Source organism: Gracilinanus agilis, chromosome 1 (genome assembly GCF_016433145.1).
Source record: "Gracilinanus agilis isolate LMUSP501 chromosome 1, AgileGrace, whole genome shotgun sequence".
In the NCBI taxonomy this organism is placed as follows: domain Eukaryota; kingdom Metazoa; phylum Chordata; class Mammalia; order Didelphimorphia; family Didelphidae; genus Gracilinanus; species Gracilinanus agilis.
Window position 1 is genome coordinate 797,483,199 of NC_058130.1, and position 11,164 is coordinate 797,494,362.

At 49.1% G+C, this 11,164-nt stretch overlaps 1 protein-coding gene across 1 annotated transcript; it reads left to right on the top strand.

The window, feature by feature from the left end:
• Positions 1-730: 730 nt before the first annotated feature.
• LOC123230565 (zinc finger protein OZF-like) lies at positions 731-7,312 on the top strand. Its single transcript, XM_044656700.1, has 6 exons — positions 731-739; positions 1,741-1,867; positions 2,013-2,108; positions 2,569-2,641; positions 5,530-6,592; positions 6,836-7,312. Exons 1-6 carry the CDS (start codon positions 731-733, stop codon positions 7,175-7,177), a joined length of 1,710 nt encoding a protein of 569 aa, XP_044512635.1. The 3' UTR covers positions 7,178-7,312.
• The last annotated feature ends 3,852 nt before the right edge of the window (positions 7,313-11,164 follow it).

Genomic DNA, 11,164 nt, shown 5'->3' on the forward strand with positions numbered 1-11,164 from the left:
TTACATGTCCCCGAGTCTTCTCCTCTCCAGGCTATTCATCCCGGATCTTTCAGCTGACTCTCTGGAGGCACTCGCGGTCCTCCTCCACTTGCTCCCCGGTTCATCCAGAGCTCCTTCGGGACTGTGACATGAAAATGACCGGGTTCTAGGTTAGGAAATAAATGTACTGATCAGGCTAGCAATAATCAGGAAATTAATTGGTCATTGCTCTCTCTCAGTGATCAAAGACAAATTCATTTGTTCAGCATCTTGAGCCATTAAATAGAGCCCTTCCTAAGGCATCTCTAATTGCTGGATACATGATGAGGAAAGAGACTAATATGTTACAGTCTGTCCCTCCCTGATTTCCTTAAGACAAATGGGAAAATCACACGCGCGACCAGAGGATTCTGGGATCTAGATGAAGAAATCAGATTATGCCTCGCTAAGAGTGACTCTGTCCCGTTCTTCCCGCAGGGGACCCAGGGATGGTGCCCTGCTGCCCCCAGACATATTTGGTTTACTGTAAAAGATGATAGGAGATTCCCAACCTCAGTTATCCCAATTTTAGAAGCCGCTCTGAGGCGGGAGCATTCCTGGGGTTGCTGGGACAAAGGAATGAGGAAGCAGGCTTGGGAAGAGACTGGGCACCCGTTAGAAATAAGTGACAAAAAATTAAAGAACAGCTTTCAGACTAACTTCTCGGGCCTGAGGCCAGGACATGGGCCTCCGGAGGTGGAGATGCTCTGGCATGCTTCATGTGTGCTCAGCCGAGGGCCCGTGCCTGCCCCCGACACCGGCGTGCCGTCCCTGGTGCACTAATCCTGCCTCAGGCGGCTGGCTCGGTGCCTGTGCTGGGTCCCCCTCGTCCTAGAGCGCAGCCCTGGCCTTTGACCTCAGACCCCGGGGCCCACGGGCCTATCTGGCCCCACTCTGTAAGGCACGTCCGAAATGCTGAAATGGTCCCGAGTGGGAGGCGATGCAGGTGTGTGGCCAGCCCCATGATGGGCTGAAGGAGGCTCGGGGGGAGTCGGAGGCATGATGCCAAGGCCAGGGGAGCCAGTCCCTGGGGAGGGGGTGGGCCTGCGGGCCTCTGCCCTGCTCAGACTGTATCTGGAGTTGTTTGCCCCTGGGCACGGGGAGCTCGGCAGTGAGCTGGGCAGGGAGGGCCTCGAGGGTCATCCGAGGGACCTGGGGGTGCGTGGCCCAGAGAGAGGACAGACCGTGCTGGGGGTACCGGGGGACACAGTGACGGCTGTGGTGCTGAAGAGAGAATGGGCTCACCCTCAGCCCCAGGGCAGCCAGGTGGTGCAGCGTGTAGAGTGCCTGCCCTGGTGTCCGGAAGAGCTGAGTTCAAATGTGCCCGCAGAAACTTATTAGTCGTGGGAGTCCGGGCAAGTCACTTTGCCCTGTGGGCCTCAGTTTCCTCATCTGTCCTATAGCTGGAGAAGGAAATGGCCAACCCCTCAGGTATCTGCCAAGGAAACCCCCGTGGGGTCACAGAGTCGGACACCACCGAAATGCTGAACGAGATTGCTTGGCCCTAAAAGTTGCAGAAAAGCCCATTTGGGCTCAAGTAAGGGAAACCGTCCCACCTTGGGCTCAGAGGGGGGAAGACAAGCCTTGAAGGTTCTCCTTCTGTCCTGTGATTCGGCCCAGAGAGAGACTCCAGGAGTGGCCCGGGCCCCCCTGAATCCCGGACTCTGCCTTGGAGTCCCTGCCCCCCGCCTCGGTCACTGGGGTCCCTCTCTGCTGTTTTAGGGCTCCCTGACGTTCCGGGACGTGGCCGTGGACTTCTCCCCCGAGGAGTGGCGCTGCCTGCGGCCTCCCCAGAAGGAGCTGTACCGGGAGGTGATGCTGGAGAACTACCGGACCCTGGTGTGCCTGGGTGAGGCCCCCGGCTGCCCCCCTCTGCCCTTTCCTAGGCCCTCCTCGCCTCTGCTTCCTCCCCCGAATCTGGCCCCTCCTGGGCTGCCCCTGCAGAGAGCGAGGGCCCAGCTCTGTGTTCTTCAGTCTCCCATTTCCCCTTCCAGGCCTCGCTGGGGCCAAGCCAGACGTGATCTGCCAGCTGGAGAGGGGGGGAGCCCCGACGGTGCCGGACAGAGATGTTCCCCGAAGCGGCCCTGCAGGTGAGAGGGCGAAAGGAGCCTGGCCAGGCCGTCGCGGCCATCTGTGGGGTTGGCCCAGGAACGTGCAGGATGGGGTTCCCTCTGGGCGGGGGGCTCAGGGGAACATGAGGGTGACGGCCGGACCGCAGCAGAGTTATGGGCCATCCGGGGCTCGGCGGCGCGTGCGGGAGCTCTCTTAGAACCGGGCCTTACAGCGGCTGTCCTCCGGGGTGGGGAGGAAGGCCCGGATCGGCCGAGGGCGCCAAGCGAGGGGGAATGGCCGAGGCTCCCCTCTGCCCGGGCCGGCTGCCCTCTCTCCCTCACGGCTCCAGTCTTGTCTGGCTTTGGGCAGGCCCCGGCTCCAGGCCGTGCTCGGAGGCTGTCTGGCAGGCCACCCCAGGCTGCTCACCCCCAGGCCTCAGCCTGCCTTTCCTGGGCCGAGGCTCACTCTTGTCTGCATTTCTGCTTCCACTCGGCCCAGCCCAGGGTGGACGAGGGACAGCTGCCCGGCCTACCCTTCCTCACGCCCAGACCTTGACCCGGAAAGCTTTACGGTGAGACAGCCTCAGAGCAGGAAGGTAGCCAAGGGGCGAGCCCGTCAGACGTGGCCCCCCGTGGGAGGATCCACGGCCGAGCTCTCCTCCGGACGGCTGCCCAGTTCAGTGGCTCTTTGAGCGGGGAGGAGAGGTGGCGGTCCGGGCCCTCATGGGTCGGCCCTGGTGCGAAACTCTGGAAGAAGGTGGGTGTGGGCTGGGGAGGAAGGCCTCCGGCCGAGTCTTGTGCCACACACACACATGGTGTCGAGGAACTGTGGGAACTTCACATGCGTGTCTCTGACCAGCAGTATTTAGAGGAGGCGAGAGACGGAATTCCAGGCTGGCCCCCTCTGGGAGGAGAGCCGAGCCGACCCCCTCGGCGTCCTCCTGCTTTACTCCAGGCAGGACTCGAGGTCTCCCTCGGAAAGGGCTGGCCTAGATTGTATGTGTTGTATAACGTGCGTACACGTGTGTGTGTGCTCGTTCTCTCCCCCCAAGAGCCACACTGAGACACGCCGGGTGGACAGACACAGACAGGCATGCCCTCGTCCGCCGTCCCGAGGCCCCTTTCCGCCCTCCTGGCCCTCCCCCATCACTGCGTCATGGAACCTGGACGGTGGGGGAGCTCCTGGAGCTGCAGCTGGTGGCGGTCCTGCGCCCAGCCCACCTTGAGCGCCGCCCTTTAACTGACCAGGACCTGGTGCCGCCACACCTGGGGGTTGGAATGGCACCAGATTGGCCGCCTCGGGGCTGGGAGGTGCTCCAGAGTCTCTTGTTGAGTCCAGTTGGCTCAGCGACCAGCAATCCTGAAGGGAAGTTGTGTTCTGTAGGCCTTTTGTTCTGATGTGTGCTTTTAGGCATTAAGAATGAAGTCGTGTTCTCTGGCTTCGATGCTTAAGAGGACAGACACCTGCAGTCTGTCTTGGCCTTGGCCAGAAGAGACTGCCTGGTGGGAGCACCGGGATGACACCGGGCAGCCCCTGGATCTCTCTAAGCCTAGGGAGCCCCTTCCCCCAGCAAAGGTAAATTAGAACATGAGTCTGAATGCTTTCCGTGATTTATGAGCAATTATACGAATACAGAGGCCCACCTTGTGCCAGGAATCTCTTGTGGTCCTTAATCTGAGTTCCTCTCCAGGGACTGGTTCCTATCTGTTTGGTCCTTGTGTGCGTGGCAACTCCCCCATTGGTCTAGGAGCTCCTTGAGGGCTGGGATGGTTTCCTTTGTTTCCGTCGTATCCCAAGCTGTGGCACGTGGAGGACGCTGGCCGACTAGGTAACTGCTGGCCGTCCTGTTTCTCACGGCAGGATTCAGAAGTCAGGCCTGAGGAAGCAGGGATTCCCTTTCTTCCAGCTGGGGAAATGTGTTTTCAAACCCCTTTTTTTTTTTTCCAGATTGTGGGACAGGACCTGATACCAAAGGATGCGCTCCAAAGCCTGGCCCTTTTCTGGAAAAACCAGGCCTGGAACAGCTCCAAAGGGATGATTTTTGGGTATCCAATTGGAAGGGCTCTTTCGAAGCTGATGCCAGGTAGGAAGGACGCTGACCCGGTGTTTATCAGAGATGGATGTGTATGTATATGTGCGTCTCCACATAGCCATGAGCAGGAATGCTTGAAGGGAGACTCTGATGCCAGTTTTCACTGGACTTCTCTCTGCCCAAGCACGGCCTTTCTACATTGATAGTATTCAGAAACAAAAATGACTGTGCAGTCAAGTCTATAAGCAAAGGAACAGGCTTTAATTCATCAGACAGCAGAATATCAGCAGGAAACAGCTCTGGAGAATCGGGCTAGCTAAGAGCCGAGAAAAGGCGACCACACTTACCTGCACGCAGCCAAAGGAGCTTGCGGCCTTCTCGGGGCACTGCCTAAGGCCTCTCTTCAGAGGGATCTGAGGAATGCCCCGAGCTTTGCTGTAGAAGAATGCCTCTTTTAAACAGAGGCATCTGTAAACTTATTGTTAAAAATACTTGGGTAACTGATTAGAACCAATTTCTTTTAATCCTGGGGGTCCATTTGAAAACATTGCCAGAAGGGGTTCATAGGCATTACCAGTCCACAAGGGGGGTCCAACATAAAAAAAAGTTAAGAACTTCTGTTTGAGAAACTGGCGAGAACTTTGGAATGGATGTTGGAGAAGAATTTCAGGCTGGGACTCCGTCTCCTTGGCATTTGCCCAAGTATAGAAAGGGTTTACTAAATGAGCCCAAAGACTTTAGTTGAGGCACTGAGAAAATAAGATTTGTTAATACGTCTAGAAGATGGAGCAGAGGGTGCCTTTGTATGCTTCCTCAGAGTCTAAAGAAGCAGCGTCCCAGTGAGCTGTGTTCTAGGAAATTAAATCTCTGAAGGGAAAATCCCAATAAAGTAAGGAACTGCAAAAATTAATAGGTCTGAAGCTGCAGGCCACGGCCAATTCTCATCCCTCAGTGAAGAGACTCTGTAGGGAAGGTTCCCAGAGAAATAGTTATTGAGTCTGATCTCCCCCCTCTTCCCCCACTTTTTCTTTACAGAGGTGGGGATTCAGAGTGTGAGACCCTGTATCTGCCTTTTTTGGTATATTGGTTAGTTTTATGGACTTTTTTTTTTCTTGATTTAGGAGATGGATCTCTAGGAAGAGGGTTAGAAGGGATAAAGCAGGAAATAGGTGATGAGAACCAACACAAGTGATTTAAAACAATAGATAAAATTTTCTTTAAAAAAAGTTACTGAGTGTTTGGTTTAGGCTTTGCAAATGTAACAGAATCTGTTCAACAAAATTCTTTTTCAAGACTAATAAACATTTGCCGTAATTGAGTTCTAATCTGGACTCAGATAGACATTTAGGATACATACTTACAAGTTTAAAACTCAATAAACGTGTGAAATCTTTTAACCATAGTTCATCCATTACTTCCCTTCACAGAATTCAAGCTTCTGAGAAATCCCATAAATATAGTGAATATGAGAAAGCTTTCCACAAGGGCTCACCACTTATTATACATCAGAAAATCCATAGTAGCAAGAAACCTCATGAATGTAATGAATGTGGGAAGACCTTCAGTGTGCGAACAGGACTTACTCGACATCAGAGAATTCATACTAGAGAGAAACCTTATGAATGCAGTGAATGTCTGAAGGCCTTTAATCAGCGATCACACCTCACTCAACATCAGAGACTTCATACAGGAGAGAGACCTTATGAGTGTCATGAATGTGGGAAGGCCTTCATTGTGAAAACTGGACTTATTCAACATCAGACAACTCATACTGGAGAGAGGCCTTATGAATGTAGTGAGTGTGGAAAGGGCTTCAGTTTGAGGACAGATCTCACCAGGCATCAGAAACTTCATACGAGAGAGAAACCTTATGAATGTTTTGAATGTGGGAAGGCCTTCCATTGGAGCTCACACCTTACTCAGCATCAGAGAATTCATACTGGAGAAAAACCTTATGAATGTAAAGACTGTGGGAAGGCCTTTCACCAGAGGTCAAGCCTTAATGAACATCAGAGAATTCACACTGGAGAGAAACCTTATGAATGTAACGAGTGTGGGAAGGCCTTCAGTAGAAGCTCACGACTTATTGTACATCAGAGGATTCATACCGGAGAGAAACCTTATGCGTGCAATGAATGTGGGAAAGCCTTTAGCAAGAGCTCACAACTTATTGTACATAAAAGAATCCATACTGGAGAGAAACCTTATGAGTGTAATGAATGTGCAAAGGCTTTTAGAAGTAGCTCAGGACTTATTCAACATCAGACGACTCATACTGGAGAGAAACCTTTTGAATGTAATGAATGTGGGAAGCCCTTCAGCCATAGCTCACATCTTATTGTACATCAGAGAATTCACACAGGAGAGAAACCTTATGAATGTAACGAGTGTGGGAAGGCCTTCCGTTTGAAGACAAGTCTTACATTACATCAGAGAATTCATACTGGAGAGAAACCTTTTGAATGCAATGAATGTGGAAAGACCTTCAGTGTGAGAAAACGTCTTACTCTACATAAGAGAATTCACGGCCGGGAGAAAACTCTGGAATATTTTGAATGTGGGAAGACCTTTTGTGGGACTTCACAACTTACTCTACAGGAAAGAATTCATCCTGGAGAGAAACGTTTTGAGTGTTTTGAATGTGGGAAAGCCTTCCATGGAAGCTCACAGCTTACACTACATTGGAGAATTCATACGGGAGAAAAACCTTTTGACTGCAATGCCTGTGGCAAGGCCTTCAGGCAGAGATCACAGCTTACTGTACATCAGAAAATTCATACTGGAGAGAAACCTTATGAATGCAGTGAATGTGGGAAAGCCTTCATCCGGACAACAGATCTCACTCGGCATCAGAGAATTCATACTGGGGAGAAACCTTATGAATGTAATGAGTGTGGAAAGGCCTTTAGCCAGAGGTCACAGCTTACTGTTCATCAGAGAATTCATTCTGGAGAGAAACCTTATGAATGTAATGAGTGTGGGAAGGCCTTCAGTCAGAGATCCCAACTTATTGTTCATCAGAAAATTCATATAAGAAAGAAGCCGTATCCTCCTTTATCTTCTTTAATCAATTAAGTATTTGACACTATTAAGTTCCTTGTACTCCTGGGTATTCTTCTCCTTCCCTGTCTTTGGATCATACAATTAGAGGTTTTTCTCTTACCTCTTTTTAACTGTGTCTTCTCTGTCTTAACTCTGTTGTGAATTGGTTTTTTGCTCATACCCTTTAAACTAATTGCTCTCTTAGATTCTGTCCTCAACATGTTCTTCTTTTCTTTAAACTCTCTCTGTCAGGAATCTCAGCCCTGTTTGAGAACTAGCATATTAAAAAACATGGGAGGGAGCTAGGTGGCTCAGTGGATTGAGAGTCAGGCCTGGAGAGGGAAGGTCTTGGATTCAAATCTGGATTTAGCCACTTTCTAGCTATGTGACTAAGTCGCTTTGCTCCCATTTCCTAGCCTTATTGCTCTTCTGCCTTAGAACCAATAGTTAGTACAGTGATACCTTGGTACATGAGGACCTTGAGTCATGAGCAATTTGAGATATGAGCTGTCAGGATCAGGATTTTTTGCTTTAAGTCACAAGTGGATATTTGAATCACAAGCTTTTGCCACCCTCCACTAGATTGCCTGCCTAACATTTAGTTTCACAAGTTACACAAGGCTATTTCATTTAGTTAGTGTTTAGCTGACTGTGTGAGCATCTGTATTGAATTGCTTTTGCTTTCTTCTTTATTTTTGTCTTTGTTATCAGTTTTTTGGGCAACTTTCTTAACTTTTAACCATGGGTCCTAAGAAAATGAGTGCCAAGAGCAGTGCTGAGAAGAAGAGAAGGATGATGTTCATGAAATTAAAGCAAGAAATCATCAAAAAATATGAGCAAGGTGTGCGTGTTTCTGACTTGGCAAAAGAATACGATCGTAGTACATCGACGATATGTACGATTTTGAAGCAGAAGGAGTTGTTAAAGGTTATAACGCCAGCCAAGGGTATTAAGATTATTTCAAAGCTCCGGACCTCTGTCCATGAAGAGATGGAGAGGCTATTGTTAGTCTGGTTGATGGAGAAGCAGCTCACAGGAGATACTGTGACCAAAAGCACTATCTGTGAGAAGGCACGAGAGATTTACGGTGATTTGGGGGAGCAGACACCAGGAACATCAATGGATGAGGCATCAAAAGAGCCATTCAAAGCCAGTCGGGGATGGTTTGATAACTTCAAAAAAAGGTCAGGCATTCACTCTGTTGTCAGGCATAGTGAGGCGTCAAGTGCAGATGAGAAGTCAGCAAAGGCTTTCATTGAAACCTTTGCAAAATTGGTAGAAGATGAAGCATACACCCCCCAGCAAGTCTTTAATTGCGATGAGACAGGGCTATTCTGGAAAAAGATGCCGAGGAGGACATACATAACTGCAGAGGAGAAGAGCATGCCAGGCCACAAACCTATGAAGGATAGGCTAACCCTTGCGCTTTGTGCAAATGCAAGTGGTGACTGTAAGATCAAGCCACTACTCGTATACCACTCAGAAAACCCCAGAGCTTTTAAGTCTCATAAAATAATTAAAGAAAAACTGCAGGTTATGTGGAGGGCAAACCCCAAAGCATGGGTCACCAGGGAGTTATTTGTGCAGTGGGTAAACCTGGTCTTTGGTCCTGCCGTAAAGAAATATTTGTCGGAAAATAACCTACCCCTGAAAGCCCTCCTCGTCCTTGACAGTGCTCCTTCACACTCGCCAAACCTCACAGAGGACATCCTTTATGAGTTTAAGTTCATCAGGGTCCTCTACCTTCCACCCAACACTACCCCTATCCTTCAGCCCATGGACCAGGTGATTTCAAATTTCAAAAAGCTCTTCGTGAAGCAGCTGTTTCGGCAATGCTTTGAGATTACAGACAGCACAGACCTCACCCTTCAAGAGTTCTGGAAGGAGCATTACAATATAGTGACTTGCCTCAAAATTATTGACATGGCCTGGCAGAGTATTACAAGGAGGACCTTGAACTCTGCGTGGAGGAAGCTCTGGCCTGAGGTTGTGTCTGAGAGCGACTTTGAAGGAGTCGAACCTGCAGAACCAGTGGTTGAGGAGATTGTGTCCCTCGGAAAGTCCATGGGCCTGGAGGTCAGTGAAGAAGACATCGATGACCTCCTCAAGAAGCACATGGAGGAACTGACGACGGAGGAATTGAAGGAGTTACAGCAGCAGCAGCAGATGGAGGTTTTGCAGGAAATTAGTGGAGAGGAGCCCGAGGTGGATCAGGTAATCAGTACAAGCAGGATTAAGGAAATGTTGAGGTTTTGGGAAAAAATTAAACAGTTTATTGAAAAGACACACCCAGAAAAAGTTGCAGCAGGGCGTGCATTGGAGCTGTGTGATGATACTTGTTTCACACATTATCAAAACATTCTGAAAGAGAGGAAGAAACACACTTCCATGGAAAGGTTTTTGTTGAAATAGAGAAAGGTGGGGTAAGACAGCCAAGATTCAGTGAAGAAAATGATGCTAATTAAGTCAAAAAATAGCAGTTAAGTTTAGCAATAAAATTACACATAACAAGTAATATGTAAGGCCAATTTTGCATTTAAGTATAGCGTTACATGTGTAGAGTAAGTTATGTTAAGTGGTAGCACACGAAATGAAAAACTTCTCCGCCAGCTTCTTTGCCTGACCTTAAAGGTAAATAACGTTTCATAAACAAGTTTGTTTCTTTACATCCTTTCTTATTAGCTATGTTATTTACAAAGTACACTTTTGTATGTAAAAGCATATAAAACAAAAAATTTGTGTGGTTTTTGGGGGGTTGGAATGGATTAATTGCATTTCCTTTCATTTAAATAGGGAAATTCAATTTGACACATGAGCAAATTGAGCTTGGCCATGGAATGAATTAAACTTGTGTGTCAAGGTAGTGCTGTATTGATTCTAAGATGGAAGATAAGGGTTTAAAAAAAAAAAAAAAAACAGGGAAGAAGAAAAAATGGAAGGCCCAGGATGACTCTGAAGGCAGTTGTACTGGGCCCCTTTTCCTTTTTTGAAATGATCTCAAGACTCTGAATGTTTCAAGTTTTCATCATTTTTATTTTGTTGGGGGTAGAAAAAAGGCTAAAAATGGGTGCTGGCTTTATTATGGCTGTGATGAGGCTTTTTTTGGTTATTGTTCCTCGATCATTTGAATTTGGGGGTATCAAAAATGGGCAAGGACTAGATTTGAGGGAAAGGCAGAATTGGCAGGAGTCCAGATAGCACCAAACCTCCTGCCCCCCTAAATAGCTTTTTTTTAAACCCTCACCTTTGGCCTCAGAGTCAATACTGTGTATTGGTTCCAAGACAGAAGAGTGGTAAGGGTGGGCAATGGGGGTCAAGTGACTTGCCCAGGGTCACACAGCTGGGAAGTGTCTGAGGGCAGATTTGAACCCAGGATCTCCCATCTCTGGGCCTGGCTCTCCATCCACTGAGCTACCCAGCTGCCCCCGTAAATAGCTTTCTTTCCTGGCAAACCTGCCTTTTTCCGAGCATCTCCTGATGTGTTGAGGACGTCACTATCTAGCCACCTAGGCTTCTTGCCAAACTGTAAAGGCTCTACAAGTCTCGTATTTGTCCACTTGTCCTCGCCACCATCGTGTGCCCTGCCCCAGTCTTGTGGTTCCACGGAAGCTGGGGTGATCTTAAAGCGCGGCTGTTTGGGCCGCGCCTGCGTCTCCTCCAAGATTCTTTCTTTGGCCGCTAAAGTTGTCCACAAGCCGCCCCTTCGTGCCTTTCTAGACTTCTCTTTTCCTTCCCTGGATGCACTCTGGCCTGCTTGCGGCCACTTAAAAACTCGGACTGTAGGCTCTCCGGAGCGGGCCGCTCTTTCTCGGATTTCCTTTAAGGGTCAGCTGAAGGGCCTCCCCTCTACTGGCTCTGGCCATGGATTACGTATTTATGTTGCGTGAGCTGGCTTACTGTAGGGGAGGGGCAGTTGGGGTTTTTTCTGTCCTCGAGGCTAGCGAGCAATTAATATTGGAATCAATCAGGGAGTTAAAGGAATTAATCTCGCCCCAAACTTCTTCACATCCAAGACTGGCG